Below are 16,800 nucleotides of genomic sequence, written 5' to 3'. Positions count from 1 at the left end.
TTCATGTGTGTAAACAGCGACACGTGAATTAGAAAGACACTGTAGTAATTAGCAGGACCTTCCGGCAGACAACCAATCAGAATGAGAGGTTGTGTGAATATTCATGAGGTCCTGCTATTACACAAACCTGCCATAGGGGGCGCTGTGGTGATACACAGATTATACACAAAATCAGGTTTATGTGTATTAACCGGACATCTCGTTTTTTTTGCATTTTTGGGGTTATTAGACCAATAGAAACCTTTCTACGCTTTTAGATTTTTGTCAAAATTAGCAGGACACCGCTCCTGTCCCGTTAATTCAAAATGTCCTGCTAGTGTTGTGTGTATTCTGACGAAATGTCCTGCTAAACCACATTTACCAACGCACACACACACACACACACACACACCATTTTTCCAATGTGCACTACTTTGTTTCACTTCCAATCCAGAAAAATGCATTGAATACTGTGGTTGTAAATTCAATTGACAAAATGTGAAGTGCAAGGGACATAAACACTTTAGCAATTCACTGACCTTTAAATAGAATTATAAATATATATCTGTTTGACTCGCAAAGATGAATAAAGGGTATTCAACTTTTGCAGCTATCCAAAACGTATGATGCACGATCATTTTTGCCATAATTTTACTTCCTCCTCGGTTGTTTTAGGCAAGCAGGTATTAGTTTGAGTTTTACTTTATTGTTGGTAAATACAAGACATCCTAATAAGACCGCAAAGAGATGATCGATTATTAGGATATTCGGTGCCAATCCCAGCTGTTATACCGGGAGACACATTCAGTGATTGTTTGAGAAAGCAACAAAGTGTTCTGATTTGCTACTTTGTGGTCACGTGACCCCACATCCGCTCTGTGGCTGTTGCTGTTATGACAACGAAGTTTGGATGGAGCAGATGAATGGTAGCGACGGAGAAGATGGTCAACTCTCGCAAAAAGCAGCCAAAGTCCCTCCGATGTACAGTGTATCTAGACATTGGGAAAGTAAGTGTGTCCTTTATGTGTCGTCACAAAACCCCCGAAAGCGGACTTGTTGCTAGAGCTTTAGGAACGTAAGCTAGCTAGCAAGTTTACATCCTGTTTTCTCAACAATGTTGATGGAGCTAAGCAGAAGATATGCTTTTATATTTACCTTAACCGCGCGGTGCTGTTCATGTTTTACAAAATTCAACAGTGTTACGTACAAATATTTTAAGACATGACATGGAAGAGTTTATAAAAACCTATAACTGAAATGCTTCGTGAAAGTTTTTGTGTGTGTGTATAAGATGTGAATTTTAACAGTTAAATGTTTCCACAATGGTGCTTTGTAATTAGATCACTTGTGTGGTTTATTTACATTTTTTAAGTCAAGCTATCCATTCCAAGTGTTTTTTAGCAGTATTAGACTGAAAGTTTGTTTAATTTATTCTTCCACCTATTCATTCCTCCATCGTCCTTACAGGCTAATGTTTTGCAGCAGAATCTGTTTTACAATCTGGCCACTGTCAAAATATCTGTTGTAACCTCTTTGAATTGTTTTGTTTATACTATTACATACACACTTATAACTTTTGATTTTAAGCGCAGACTAAACTGTGCCATAACGAATGTGTAGGAAACCTACATTTATAAAGCAAATAATTATTACCAACTCGATTTACAGGAGATTATTTACTTCAGTATGCCAATCGTGTCTTTCCTTTGTGGACGTATTTGTCTTTGACTTATGCCAATTGGGATCAGATATCTGCCATCTACCAATAGATGTTCACTTAAGTTGCAAGTTTAAAAAAAAGTATTTTGAAATTTAAATCAAAAGCATGAGCAATTTGTTATACTATTAATTATATTTCTAATAATGCCAGACGTAATCTAAATGTAAAACTGTGACTGCAAATTTATGAATTATTGCCACGTTGAACTAATCTGTGGAATTAGTGACATGATATACTGTTTGTTTTCAGGTCACATGCCCAGGACTCCTCCTTAAAAAAAAGTATAGCATCTATATCAGTGTGCGTATAATGGGCCAGTACAAGAAGACTACATGTTTGCCTCCTGTTTTCCCTCTCGTGTTCAATCACAGAATGGTTTTTGTCAAGGTGAGAATGAAACAGCAAGCTGTTTGCCACATTCTGTCTACAGCCGTCTGTCCACAGGTGCTTATATAGCTGTTTATAACATAGGCTGAACAAGTGGCTTATGTTGTAGCTGCTGGATAACTTTGTCGTGTATTGACTTTTATCTGCATTGGGTCATTATGAACAACTGTCCATCCCTCATTTAAACCTTTGTCTTTCTCTCTGAAGCCTTTCTCAGCTTTTTATTCATATCTCTCAAACTTTTCACAAGTTTGCACATCACCATAAACTTCAAAGTACATTATTGTAATTTCATGTGACCAAGACAAAGCAGTTCATAATTATGAAGCAGAAAGATTTTCAAGTTTTTTTTGTTTGGTTGTTTGTTTTTTTAAATAAAAATCTGAAAAGTGTGGCATAGATTATGATGACTCAACAAATGCACCCTGGGCTTATATAAAACATGCTGTACCGTGGATAGTCTTTATTTCCCCTCCAAAATGATGCACTGCTTTGTTTTGGTCAGTCACTTAACGTTCCCATTAGGTACATTTGCAGGGCTGACGTTAAAGTTTTTCGAATACATTCTTGATATTTTCACTAGCATCATTTCAGGTTGACTGAAATGATACTTCCTGATAAGTTAGCCTGTTTGCACTGAGGAGAGTAGCAGAGGAAAATTCTGGCCTGTCAGCCTGATCTTGTTATGATTATCGATTTGTTTTGTTTGCTCTCTCTATGTTTTACCAGAATTTCTCTGGCATTTTTGACCCTGCTGATGTAGCTGACAACCTCGAAGGTAAATGGCCATCGGGGATGTGCTTGCTCATCTCCTACTAGTCCTGGATTTTGTTCTTTGCTATTAGCTGAGATAGCAATCATTACAGACTGTTTATGCTTTCCCCCTCCTCAGCTGACACCACAGTTTTTGAGCTGATTCAGTTGGTCCCTCCAGGTATGCTTTCTGATGATGCCGTATGGGCATGTTAAGCTTGACTCTATCAAGTCATTGCACTGTGAAAAAGGACCTTTTAATGTGAATTTAATGCTTCTGTTGTGCTTCTATTGCATTGTTTTTAGAGGGGTATATTCTTGCCACAGCGGAAGAATGCAGCAGAACTTTCCTGTATCCGGGTCCCATCCTGGCTTCCGCAGAAGAACCTGCAAAAAGAGATATGATGATGAAGAGAACCTCCTTGTTTCCTGTGAGTTGGTCATGGTTTTTCATTTGTGTAATGTTTTTAGGGGATTAGGCTTGTATAGGTTAGACTTAATGCAGTTTATTTCTGTGTTTATACAAAGCATGTTATACTATGAATAGTATTGGAAGCAATAAGTTTCATTATCAAGGAACTTTATATATTCTTTCTTGTGATCAGATAAATTGAGTAAGACCTCCATCTGCATATAAACTTCTTTAAAATGATTTCTTGAAATCTTTCTGAGGAATGCTATTGTAAAAAAAGAAAAATCATCTGTCCAAGAAAACCTCACATTCCATGTATTAGTTTATAGTCGTCTTCTTTGACATCCCATCCCTCTTTGTGGTTTTTTTCTGCATCCTGAATGCTGACCGCTGTCAAAATATCAGCCATAAATTCATCACTAACATTCTTTAAAATTTTATGAGGAGGGACTGAATACTCTGGCAATGCAAGTCAGGACGGCAATGAAGTTGAAGGTAGAAAATATGTTCTTTTTTTTCTCCTGCTGCTTCTTGTTTGCAATGAAAAAATATTTACAATAGGGTCACATGGAAAAAGAACAGATGTGTTTTTTGATAATCCAACTGCATGGCTGCAAGATTTTGCTTTTACTCTTTTTCTGTTTACAAAGCCAGTAGATTTAAACCTCACACCAGTCAAGCAAGGAAAAATTAATTTGTTTTGCACCTTATTTAAATCCCCATGTCATCTACAACCATCAGGACCAAGACATTTAAATGTGAAAGAACATTTGTTACTTCTTTGCTCAGTGGCTCTGACATCTGTGCAGCTGTGATTGGAACAGGCAGTTAAAATCAAAAGCACCACTTTGTCTTTGATAAAGTGTTTCATTTAGAAAAGATAAGGTTTTCTTGAAAAGCAGTTAACTCTATCAAAAAAAAGTTTAAAACATGCATTTATTTCATGTTGTCCTCTTCCTTGCACCTCCTGCTTTCATCCCTTCATCTTTCCCCGACTGCTGTTTGTTTTTCCATCATTCCCCTTGTCCTCCAAAGCACCAACTGGCATATTTAAATGTCTTTAAACACTGTTCCCCTCACCAGTGCTTTTATGTGTTTGTGTTTGAGGCCTACGTAGCAATTTAGATGTCTCTCCAAAAAATGGCATATTATTTAAACATCACTGGAGCCTTTCTGTGTTTCTGCCGTTTGTTGTTTTCCTTGACTCGGGAACGGAGTGAAGATTTGTGCTCGTAAATTGGTGTCCCTTGCAGAGCTTTTATGTGTCCTTTTGTCTTCCTCTCGCTTTTAAAGGTGTTGTTTTCTCTGTTGTCCGTCTCTTGCCAGGGAATCTCCCCGAAAGTGGAGTTTGCGACGACGTCAGTCATAGAGGAGAGTGATTGGAGAGACAGCTGGGCTCCTTCGCCTGTAAGTGTTTCTGTTTGATACGTCTTTGTGTGTTTGTTTGCTCTTGGCATAAATATATGATCCCACATGTCCTGAGCGCTAAAGATTGATCTACAGAAGACCATAATGAGTGGTGTCGCTCGCCATCACATTCGTCTGTTTTCACTAAACATACCCAGCCTCTGTTGTTGCTATGACGACTGTCCATGCGAGCAGCGTTTGGAGGGTGTTTGTTCCCTCTTCGCGAATGTAATTATGGGGAGGCAGATCAGCTGTGCTGATACGGAGGCATCTCTCTCATGTTCCTAAGTTTTCACACAATATCACTTTCCGTTTTCATTTTGGAAGTCTTCATGTCCAGATAATCATGTTATCCTTTATCACATATTTTTTTTCCGTTATGATTTTTATCCCTCTCCTTCATTTTTCTGGTGTACCTCAATAAAGTAAACTTCAAAAATTCAACAGTAAGGGTATAACTTGATAATCGGTTCATTTTGGTAATGGTTTGCAGCTAAAATCTGTTTTCTCAGATTATTTAAGAATTGCACAAGACTAATTCACAGATATATGTCATATATCTAAAATTCACAGAATCAAAGTTGAGGCCTATTTTGAGATTTCGTGTATGTGATGATTTAAGGAGCCATGCACTCTTCTGTTGTTGGTCCATTGTCTAAACTCAGAGAGGTTGTGTGGCAGATAATTTAAGAGCACTTAAAACTTTTCTCTCTTGAAAACCTTCTACAGAGATTATAACTCCATTTTCTCACAGAACTTGGTACCTGGCCAAACAGTCGGTACTTTTGGTGCTTGAGTAGCAAGCAAATTTGTCCAAACCCAGTAGAGAATCTATCCATCAGGATAGTAATTGATGAAGTAACTAATATTAATGATCATTTGTTGTACAGTTTGTTTTACATCAGTCATGTTCTGTTTGAGCACAGTTGATCTCATTCAAAGGGACCCAAGAAGAGTTAAAATCAGCATGAATGTAAATTTGTCACAATCTTTTTGCAGCATGTGATCTTTCACACAGTGGTTGGCATGTTGCGCCAAACAGACTACCATGCATCTCCCAGGTGCAGTCACCTAAGCTAAGCTATTAGTTTGAATGGGATGTCAGTGACAGCGAAGCAGATTGTCACAGTGTTGTGCAGCGGCCCCTCAGGGGGATGCCTGGATCAGAGCACCGCTGTGGCTGTCAGACAGTAGGATTTCTCCATTTTCTCTCTCCTAATGGCTTCTCAGCATAGGCATTTTCCTGACTACATGTCTCCCCTGCTGACAAGCCATGTTGTTTACTAACACAGCTTCAGGAGGAAGGCGTCTCCCGCAAAACCTCGGTACCCATCAGTATGAACACAATCGTTACCAACATTTCAACTTCAAAATAACAGTGCCATCTTTTGATGTGATTCTTTTGTATGAACGGTTTATAGTCTTTTTTTTTTCCCCCTTCTCCACGAAAGCTGAATTACAGCTAATTTTCTATAATCAAGGTGTATGTGAATCCAAGTTTTGGGCTAAAATATTGCTGAGTATATATGAATACTCCCAAAATGTTATTTTAAAAGAATCCCCCAAAAGAGGTTTCAGCCACCATAATGTGCACATTTGTAATTTGAGTATAAACTCAATAAAATCACAATCCGCTAAGCAGATTTTAGTGGAATAACAAATTCATCATGGACATGTATGTCCTTTTCAGGCATTTTCCGTATCTACTTTCCTCCATGAAATTAACTTAAAATAAATGCATCTTTTATTGCAACAGCATAATGTTACATTGAAATGTAAAAGAAATGTGTACATTATTTGGTCTAGGGAAAATGTATCTGCCTTGCATTACAATGACATAAAGAGACATGCCTTGCATACATATTTGCAGAGAGAAAGAAATTAACAATGACAATAAAAATATTTGTTACTATACTTTGCAGAGATGCTGTTTTTTCTGATGAATTTTCACTCATGTCAAAATGTCAAATGCTTGCTATGACTCCAACGCAAGGGCCACTTGACCTATTTTTTGATCAGTTCAGCTCATTTTTAACTCTTAAACTGTCTAGTGAGATTTAAACTTTCAGTCCAAGATGCTATGACAATCTTTAAATAGAGAAAGAAGAAAAATGAGATAGTAAACCAGTCTGTCCTTATGCAACAGCACATTATACTTCTTATATGCACACACTATAAAAATGGGGGTTGCACAAACGCTCCACTTCATAGACATGATTTCACCTAAAAATGCGTCAAAAAGGTGTTGATTTATTTATGCTTCGACCCACAGGTTGGGATGCTTCCCAGCTGGAAGGAGTTTTGTTCTCACTTTCAGACGGTCCTTACGTGTAACAAGTGGCAACAAGTATTGTTTTACGTTTTAGCACTAGGAGGAGCTAAGTAGCATCCCAAAAGCCTAAATAATACTTGAACAACGACCCCAAAGCTGTTAGTGTGGAATATCGTCCCTTCTGCCTGGAAATTAACCTTAGTTTTTTCATTTGAATTGATTTATAAAAAGTCATTTCAGATGTTGTCACAGTTGTAAGATTAACAAGACCAGTCAGACTAGTTGTATAATTGTTTTGGTCAAAATGGCAGATACCACAGTCATTGTTCCCCTTAAAACTTAAAGTATTACTGAATAACTTTACATTTATATGTTACTTTGTATAGGAACTTTTAATTTGTAACACACAACTTCCTTTTCCCCCAGGTTATAAATAACAACCAACACCCATGAGCTCCTTTCAGTTCTGCACAGTTTTGTCTTTTCTCCCAGAAGTTGTCATTTTAAAATGATCACCGCTTCGCACTTCCATGTTTGCTCTGTGATTGTGGGGATTTAAACATGATATAAGGATTAACACTGAGACAGAAGCAGCTTCACAGGGCTACGAGGAAAGCTGTAGACGTTAACCTTCCTCTTATTTATCAACATGCCAGGCTCTGTCGAATGATGTCTTTATCCTCTAAAAACCTGTGGTGAAAATCACAGCTAATCACATTAGTCAAGCCTTCTGTTCGGAGCTGGGGACTGGAAAAAAATAACTCACTTTCGGTGTCTGTCCAGCAACGGAAAAACAGATAGGAGTCACAGATGTGGGGGATTCAGGAACGGGAGCATATGTCCTAATTCCATTATATCAGATTATTGTCAAATGGCAGCTTTGATGATGATTTATTCATCGTTTGGTTTCTCTTAAAAATAGTTCCAATGTGCTGTGATTTTTCTAATTAGCATTTAGATTATCTTTGTTTTACAGCCAGCCAATGTCTCTTTATCATATTAGTCTAAGAGATGGCCATCAAATGCAATTAACATTTTATCTTAACTTATTTATCCCTGGTTGGCATTACCTGCAGGATGTGAGATATTGCTTTAGAGAATGATGTTAGTGGCCATTAGAGTTATTGGAGTAATTCTGCAGAGGTTGTCTCCATGGCAGTGTGGACCGCCAGAGCTGTTTTCTTATAACACTTAAGTGGAATCATTTAGCTAATGGTTTAATGGTTTTGTCCAGCGAGAGCAAGTCTGTCAAGACTGAGAGCAACGGCCTTAATGGCTAAAGTGGGGGATGTTGTCATAAAAAGGAATAAATTATGGCCTTCAGAGAACTTTGAACTTGCTCAGATGTTGTGTGTTACATTAACATTTAGACGAGTGTGTCAGCATGTTAACATAAAGTTATCGGCCTTCTCTCTCGCTCTCTGTTGCCAAAAACAGACTTGTCGTGTTTCTCCTTTGAGGCCGTGCATAACCCCGCCTCCGCAAAGACCAACAGAGAGGTTTTCACCGCAAAGCAAAGCATACGGTGTTGATCCAGACTGCGTCGTGGTCAAAGACGGTGAGAAAAAGCCGAGCGTCAAGTCCGTGGTCGCCAACCGTCCTCTGACACCAACGTCTAAATGATCTCCCTTTGCCTCCCTGTCAGACTCTACTCCTCAAACAAACAAGACGGACAGGAAACGGGGAGCTTCTGAGGACGCCGGGTACCAACGGCCTACAGTTTCCTCCAGGGCACGAACTCTGTCTCCTTACACGCACCGCAGGATGTGCGAGCTGACCGAGGAGAGCAGGCAGCGGATGAGCCACCTCAACCTGGGGCCTCACCACTTTCGCAAGTCAACGGAGAAGCAGCCGCCCTTTTTGGTTTGTGTTTGTTTTGTGTGTTTTCTTCTTCCTTTTTTTTCCCCGATTTCTTTACATCACATGGATGCAGTATTTACCAAACAGGCAGTTAAAGTCACAGCGTGATTCTGTTCAATTGATCTGTGCATGTAGAACCAAAACTATTGAACAGACCAGTGTGTGCTCGGAAAATATAAAAATTGGAGTACTTGAGCAAAAACAGGCAGTTTTGTCATAATATATAATTTGCGCCTCTTCTGGATTTCCTCAAATTTTCTCAGTAAGGGGATTTTATTTTGTTCCCACAGCAAAACTGTTGTGAACAATTTCATCCTAATCTTAGGCCCATTTTCTTAGGATGGCTTTTCTGTCTGCAGTGCTTAATATTTTAAACTAGCATTTTCTATTATTACTCTAGTTTGCTGAATAAGAAAAGTGAAAAAAGTTTTATTTTAATTTTTTTTTTTATGTAATGGGTAAAACCAACAACACTGCCTGTCTCTAATGTGTAAATACATGAAAAACATAAATAATCTGATAACCTTAACAATGATAAAAACATAATGTGTGAGTTAATGAATTAAATAATCAATTAATAATATTCACAAAACAAACACCAATTTTTTTGTTTTCTAGGATCCCGATGAAAATTTAGTGACTGTAGACTTGTTCATCTGTCAAACTGAGTTGTTTGATGAATCATTTTCTTCTCGCTAATTTTAGATTTAAGTTTCATCAATGTATGATTGTTCAAATATTTTGTGTGATTTCAGAAAAACTTAAATTTTACAGGTTAATATATGAAGTATACATTTAATAGAACTGTGTTTAGGTGTTTTTTTTAGGTGTGGAAAACGTACTATTCTAGATCCCATTATCTTTATGTTGTTTTCTTTATCTTCTCTTTCCTCTATCCCTCCTCTCTGCCTTGTGTCCTTCCACCCTTATGCTGCTTCTGATCTTCCAATTTTTTTCTCCCTTCCTTTTCTGCTTGTGTCCTTTTTTCCTCCATTAATTGTCTCCTTCCTTATTTTCTTTATTATGCTCTTATCTTTCCCTCCTACCGTATTTCTATTGTTCCACCAATGCATTCTCTCTTTCCATCATTGTGTCCTAAATCTCCTCTTTTTGTGCTTTCTGACCTCATCATCTTCCCTCCTTTGTGTTGTCATGTCCTTCTTTCTCTTCTGCTTCTATGCCTGTATGTAACCTTTATTTAACTAGGTGATTCTCATTGAGATAAAAAAAAATCTGTTTTTCCAAGAGAGACCTGGTAAAGACTGGCAGCAGCACATCGACAATTACAAATCAAAACTCCAAATATCAAAACCCAATTAAAGTACAATACGGATAATGAAGAAAGGAAAATAACACAGAGCAAACACAGCTATAAAAGTAAAAATGGGACAAAAAAAACAGTTCTGCACCTGAGATGGTGAGGACAAGAACAAAGTTTGTTATAATCAAAACATTTCCTACTTCCCCCAGACTTGCATAATAACTCCTGATGGGTCCATCCCTCTGCACCTTTTGTAGATTATAGTTATCAAACACCACACAAGAGTAAAAAAAATGTTTTGCCCAGCTGAAGTGTCAAGAACAAGCTGCAAGAACAGAATGATCTCTTCCTGTTCTTAGAGCCCTGGGAGAGAGAACAAATATTGGCCTTTACTCTCCTTCAGTCCACTGTTGTCCTTCCTGGTTGCTTTACTTTTTCTCTTTCTTGCACCCTTATTTCTTTCTGTCCTCGTTTTTGTCTTTCTTTTCTTTCTTTCCTTGTTTTTTTTTTGTCTTTCTTTCTTTTGTACTTTTACTTCTACATGCCACTACATCTTCCCCTTTTTATCTTTTCTTTTGTCTCCCTTTTCTTAGAGTCTGGAATTACAAGATGAAAAGTCTCTCAAGGATAGTCTGGGTCTATGCTGGGATCTCCCCCCTTTTCTTGATCACATACAGCAAAACTATTTGTATGATGATGGACATAAAATACAAAGAGTTAATTTTTCCTAAAACCACGATTAAAACAGAAACAATGTGCAGTAAAGTCTCTACAAGCCCGGCCCATAACAGCAGCATCAAGCTTGTGAAGTCAAGATCTTATGGGAACCATTTCGGTTCCTTTCATTCCTTCGTGTAACTTGGTTTTTAAAAATCTTAAAAAAAATCTTAGAACTAAAGACAGCTAATTACTTAATCACGGTTCTCTGTGTTTAATAATCCAGCAGTTGACGTGTTCTAAGCACACGGCTTAGAAGATTAATAAGAGCCCAAGTTGCTGCAGGTCACACCTCAGTGGGAGCTTCCCCAAATTTCACTTAATCATGCAAGCAGATTAAGTTAAGGATGTAGTAATAAGGCTATGTTAATCTTTTTATCTTAGTTTTTAATGGATTTTGACATCATGAATGGATTTTGACTATTTGTGCTCAGTTGTCCACACCGAGGGACCTGAACATGATTTAAAAGTTAACATTCAGATTTTTTTTTTTAAAGAACAACAATTTGATTAAAATCACATGCATCAAGAAAATACTCTTCACAAAAGGATAAATTTCTATAAGACTGTCGGAGGCATCTCGCACACTGTTAACAGATCAGATTATTAGATGCTGGGTTTGTGTTTTTGGTGAGACTCATTAATGAAACTCACTTGATGATTACTGTTGTTTTATCGGAGGCAGGAGCATGCTTTTCTGCCTCTGCATTTCCTGGGGGGTGATCCTCTTCCTATAATTAACCCCATTAATTGAGTGTCAGGCCGCAATTAACAAATGAACACCTCATGAAGTAGTTCAGCTTTGTGAGAAGAGAATAATCAGTGCGAGTTTCAGAGCTCCAAATGCTTCCTGTGTGCCGAGGAAAGTCTAAGTGTTAACACAGAATGCAATTTGCTTCGAAAAGGTCGAGAGGAGTTTTAAAAAATTGTTTTGCTTCTTTTGAAACAATGTGGAAATGTGATTAATCTACTTTATTTGTCTTTTGTGTTTCCACAGTGCAGCAGGAGGAAGTTATTTGCTTATTATTTTAGTAATCAGAGTTTTGTGAGACAGATTAAAGAAAAAAACATCATGTTTTCTTTAATCTGTCTCATATTAAACATTAATTATCCTCTGATCCTGTGATGTTCCAGGTCCCTCGTCACAGTGAAGTCACTGGGATGGGATCACCGAACTGCAGCATGTATCAAAGCACCGCCAGTTTTTCAGCTGATCACACAGGTAGGCCTCAAAACTTCTGTATGCAAACTATTTATTACTTTGGAACGTTTGGTTAATAACAAATATTTAAGTTTACGTTTACAGGTGTCTGATAGAAAAAAACAACTGAATATTTTCAGATTGTGTACTTTCTGATTTTAGACGACATTCAAGTTATGCTATATTCCCCCCATTCATTATAACTACAAAGATATTTATGATAGGTTTTAATCTTATATTGATACTCTGATTTATGCTATAACAATACAGGAAGCTTTAAAGCAACATGTAGCTCAAAATATCTTGGGTTAAAAACTAACTGGTGATTTCTCATCACAAACAGGGTTTGTGGTTTCCCAGCAGGTCCATCAGGCTGCTGTTTTCTTCAGCACTTTAGATCACAGCATTAGTTTATGTTCTATCTCTTTCATACATGTTAATAATATTCTGTTGAAAATTAAATGAAAATACTGTCTCATTTTATTGTTTACTGTTAGTTATACAATACATGGATGTGATTGGATCCTTTCATAGCGTCATGCTGCACTTATACGTTTTTCTTTGTCTTTCTGTAGATGATTTTCTCTATGGAAGCAACAGACAAAGAACAGAGCAGGTAAGTCTGATTGTTATCTTTGAAATTGGGATGCCATGCCAGAGTTTAATGAATGAATGTGTCCCATCATGGTTGAAACACTATTCTTTTTTTTTGTATTAGTTAAAAGTCTAAAATGATTTTTGTAGGAATATCAAATTAAATTGGGCTGGATACATATTTTTAAAACATTTATAAAAAGCAGGTTCTTCCACTTCCTGACTAGGGCTGTGTAATTTTATCAATTCTATGATAATTATCGATATTTTTTTTCTCATTAAGTATCAATTTTTCATCCGCGACTATCGATACATTAAATCCTACTTTGAGTTTTATGTCAAATCCACATGAATAAAATGACAGCTATCACAGTTGCACATGTACATTAATAATGTAATGAAGCAACCAGTTACAATTAATTAAATAATGAAATAGATAAATGACCTTATCTAAGTGAGTAAGACCAAAAAGGTTCCTTTTGTGCATAACCAAATACAAAAGCCCACACAATTAACACTTAAACAAAGCAAATGTACAACAAATGTATAACAAACACAACATTTATTACACCAATATTACACCATCAGTTCAATTAATTTAATCCAAGTCTATAGAACAGTGACACAATGTCACCAAAATCACTTTGCCCCTCTAAAATCTTTCAGAAAATCTTAAAAATGTGCTGAATTGTATCGTTTGCTGAATATTGTGACTTATACTGTGAGCAGAATATCGCGTATCGTATGAGATTAGTGTATCGCTGCAGCCCTATTCCTGACACCTCAGTTATAAGCAGAATTTATGCTCTACTGCATAATATGTTAATATCTTAATAAAATACATTGTGGTTTTAACCTGACAAAATATGCAGTACAAGATGTGTGAATAGATTTTAGAGGCCCAGTCTCAAACATTATATACACTATTATCAATAATGACAACCTGGGAATACAGATATGTTCTTTGTATTAAAGTGCACTTTAGGACGAAAGCTAAAATATGTATAAAACACATTTTGCATAAATTCCTCAATTGCTTACATTAGTTTGTTCAAAAGTTTCAAGGTGAACACGGCTCACAACTTGAGTAGCGTTTTTTTATATTTTATTTATTTTCTTACTTTTTCCTAGATGGAATTGGCTTCAGCCAGGCTCCAGGCGTCTCCGGAGACACATTCCCGACATGAACCCGAGATCAAAGGCCCAGGCTGGACCGAGCTGCGGCGGACCCGGTCCGTCTCAGCTTGGTCCGGCCTGGCAGTGACAGAATCAGGGAGGCTTCTGAATGTCAGCAGCTGCTCCCTCAGAGACCGGTAAATCCCTTCCCCTCACAGGGTTTTCACATTTTATCACAACTTTTTAAACCTGGAAAGTGTGTCAAGATGAAACTGTCTTTGGTTCAGTCTTAAAATAATTTCAGTGACCAAAAGATTAGTCTGCGTTACTAATTATCAAAACATTCTTAAGGAGTTTGGGAAATGTTGGAGACTTAAGTTTAATCTAAAATAGGAAAAAAAATCTAATCAAATTCAAGATGGAAGAAAATATTTATATCTAACTTTTATTTCTACTTGTTAGATATGAAAAGAATATTTCATTTAAACGCCGATGCTGTTTGCTGCAGACCGTCCTCGTTGTCACACTGAAGCTGGAGCGACAACAGTCCTCATCTTTTCCTGATGTTTACCCTGAATTTGTCGAGCTCCATCTGCGCGCATCGTTTATGTTTGCCCAAAAGATCTCGAAAGCAAAACAGGCACCTGTATGAGTTCCCAATTACCGTGTACAGCAAATATATGGAAATCCCAGGAGATGTCTGGATACGCTGCTGCCTGGCAAGTCTGTTTGTGTGTGTGTGTGTGTGCGTGTGTGTGTGTGTGTGCATGTGTCTGCGTGCGTGTGCGTGGGTGTGTGTGTACATATACATCCAATCTTTAATTTTGATCACACTCGACGGGAGGGTTGAATTCTCGTCCACCTTTTAAATTACAGAAGCTGATGTCTTGTCATGTTTGGTCATTACTGAAGAAGGAGGCAGCAAGAAGGGAAAACAAAGAGGAAATGGTATTGATTTGTGTTTCTGCTTGAGACTGATGCATTTGACCCGATGCACACTTTAATACGTTCAGTGAGACCTTGTCATCAATCACAGGAGATGTGAGCCGATGCGACCGACGTCCCGTTTTGTTTGCTTGCTCCGCTTTGCTCAGTCCATAAGTAAACATTAAAATCAATAGACAATCTTAAACTGCAAACTAAATTGCAGGAAATGAAGGATACTTTCCTCTCATCTAGAAACGCGGCAGGATTCGCTGGGTGGGAGATTAGACTTGGCCTTTGTAGATTCCCTCTGACAGTGAAGGGGGCACGTCTTCTCCGCCAATCTATGATCTATAAAGAAAATGACAGATGCCAGTGGCAGCTTTCTGCCCCCTAAGCCTCTGAGTCTCAGTCTATTCATGTCTCGGGATGATTTGTCCTTGATGACTTTTTGATGCAGGTACCGAGTTTATCTGATTACAGATGAAAAGCTCCTGTTCAAACACTGCCAGCGAGGACGAGACCCTAGTCAATCTGTCACTTATCACCCCTCCAGTACCAACAAATGGACATGAATGAGAGGCAATACAGAAGGATTTGTTTTTATCAGTGCAATCTTTTGTCTCCTGACTTGCTGTAGAAAACATTTATCTATAAAGCAGTGGTAAAGGTAAATTATTGCTTTAAATACCGCACACTGTTGGTCATTAATATTAGTTACTTTGTTAAAATAACAAAAAAAATTTAGTTATTTCACGAGAAAAAAATCATAATGGTTGTTTAGAGAATGTTTAAGTGCTAGTAAAGACCTGAAGTGTCAGGTTGTGATCCCAACATCATTGCTCATGTCATATCTTTGGTTGGAGCGCAGACTAGTGGACACAAGTTACATTACCAAATATATACCATAATACCTATAGAACTTTTAAAGAATCTCAGTAAATTTTATATCTTTTGAAATTCTATTTAAAAAAACATTTTTTTAAACCCTTTTAGCTTTCTTTATTTTTAAAGTTAGTTATTTTATTACGCCTGAGTGTTTCATATAACCAAACAAATGTTGCTGTCAGACAAAGATAACCTAAGAAAAAAAACAAGAGGGAGTTTTCAATCAATCTAATTAACACAAAAAACAAAAGGAAAATTCCTATTCAAAACATTGTGTCCTGATCTAAAAGAAGAATGTTAAGATCAGATGAGAAACAAAGTCATTGGCATCTTCTCGGTCTGGAAAGGGTCACAAGCCCATTTCTACAGCTTCGGGAATTCAAGCTCACTTTGTCTGTGGATAACAAAGTGAAACGGTGGGATTCGAACCTCTGACAGTTGCACCTGGGTCACACGCTTTATCTCTGCACCCAGAACCCAGAACGACATTTGAAACACTTATGGCTTCACTGTGCATGTCACTGTGCAAGTTCTTCTCATGCATGCATGGTTCTCTCTCTCGGTACTCTGCTTTTCTTCTGCAGTCCCACAAACATGACTGTCAGGTTAATTCGTCTCACTAGGGTATGTGTGCATTTCGCCCAATGAAAAATTGATTAAAGGTTTGTTTGTGTTTTGGTTTTTTGTCTTCCTCAGACTTCAGACTCGTCCATCCTATGGGGAACAGATCCACGACCGGATCCAGAAGATTCTGCAGACGCACAGAGTCGCCTATGAGCACAGATATAGCTGTAACTTTTAATCCACTGCATGAGTGTTTATACAGCAAAACCTAGATGTTAATTCTAATGCATCCAGTGTTTTTCCTCTAAATTGTATGTCAAGGGACAGCAGAGCTATATATAAATATATATTAGTAAGGATTTCTCTAACATTTCAGATTCCATCTTGCACTAGTTTAATAGAAATCAAACCTAAAAGTGAAGTCAAACCATCCAACACACGTAAAGTGTGTGTCTATAATTACAGTTAACATTTCAAACATGTGGAGCGTGTGAAGGCCGTTTCTTTTCCCTCCCACCCATCTTCTGGGCTCCACTGGATGTTTGAGCCAAACGGAGCCGTTTATTAAACTCTGGCTCAGGTTTACAGAAGCCCCGTTTTGCGTGTGTGGGAAGGAGACGCGGAGGATGTAAGCTGCAGCTGTCGAGGGCTCGCCTCTTATAGCACAAAAGATAAGCATGAAGGTAGCCAAGAGCCACCGCTGCAAATCCCCAAACTAAAACAGGCAAGAGATTTGAGCGAGAAG

General features: G+C 37.8%; 1 protein-coding gene across 1 annotated transcript; it reads left to right on the top strand.

Annotated features, from left to right (window-relative positions):
* The first annotated feature begins 6 nt into the window (after positions 1-6).
* On the top strand, positions 7-16,414 carry spata6 (spermatogenesis associated 6). Its single transcript, XM_008406899.2, has 12 exons — positions 7-986; positions 1,949-2,086; positions 2,816-2,864; positions 2,979-3,020; positions 3,146-3,270; positions 4,578-4,658; positions 8,368-8,488; positions 8,576-8,793; positions 11,903-11,990; positions 12,545-12,585; positions 13,695-13,876; positions 16,188-16,414. Exons 1-12 carry the CDS (start codon positions 903-905, stop codon positions 16,291-16,293), a joined length of 1,275 nt encoding a protein of 424 aa, XP_008405121.1. The 5' UTR covers positions 7-902; the 3' UTR covers positions 16,294-16,414.
* Positions 16,415-16,800: the final 386 nt, after the last annotated feature.

Source organism: Poecilia reticulata, linkage group LG4 (assembly GCF_000633615.1).
Source record: "Poecilia reticulata strain Guanapo linkage group LG4, Guppy_female_1.0+MT, whole genome shotgun sequence".
NCBI lineage: Eukaryota > Metazoa > Chordata > Actinopteri > Cyprinodontiformes > Poeciliidae > Poecilia > Poecilia reticulata.
This window is presented reverse-complemented; position numbering and strand designations above follow the sequence as displayed.

Coding starts and splice junctions, on each gene's coding strand:
- spata6 (XM_008406899.2), top strand. CDS start 903: ATGGTAGCGACGGAGAAGATGGTCAACTCTCGCAAAAAGCAGCCAAAG. Junction 2,087..2,815: donor ACAGAATGGTTTTTGTCAAG/GTGAGAATGAAA, acceptor ATGTTTTACCAG/AATTTCTCTGGCATTTTTGA. Junction 8,794..11,902: donor AGAAGCAGCCGCCCTTTTTG/GTTTGTGTTTGT, acceptor GTGATGTTCCAG/GTCCCTCGTCACAGTGAAGT.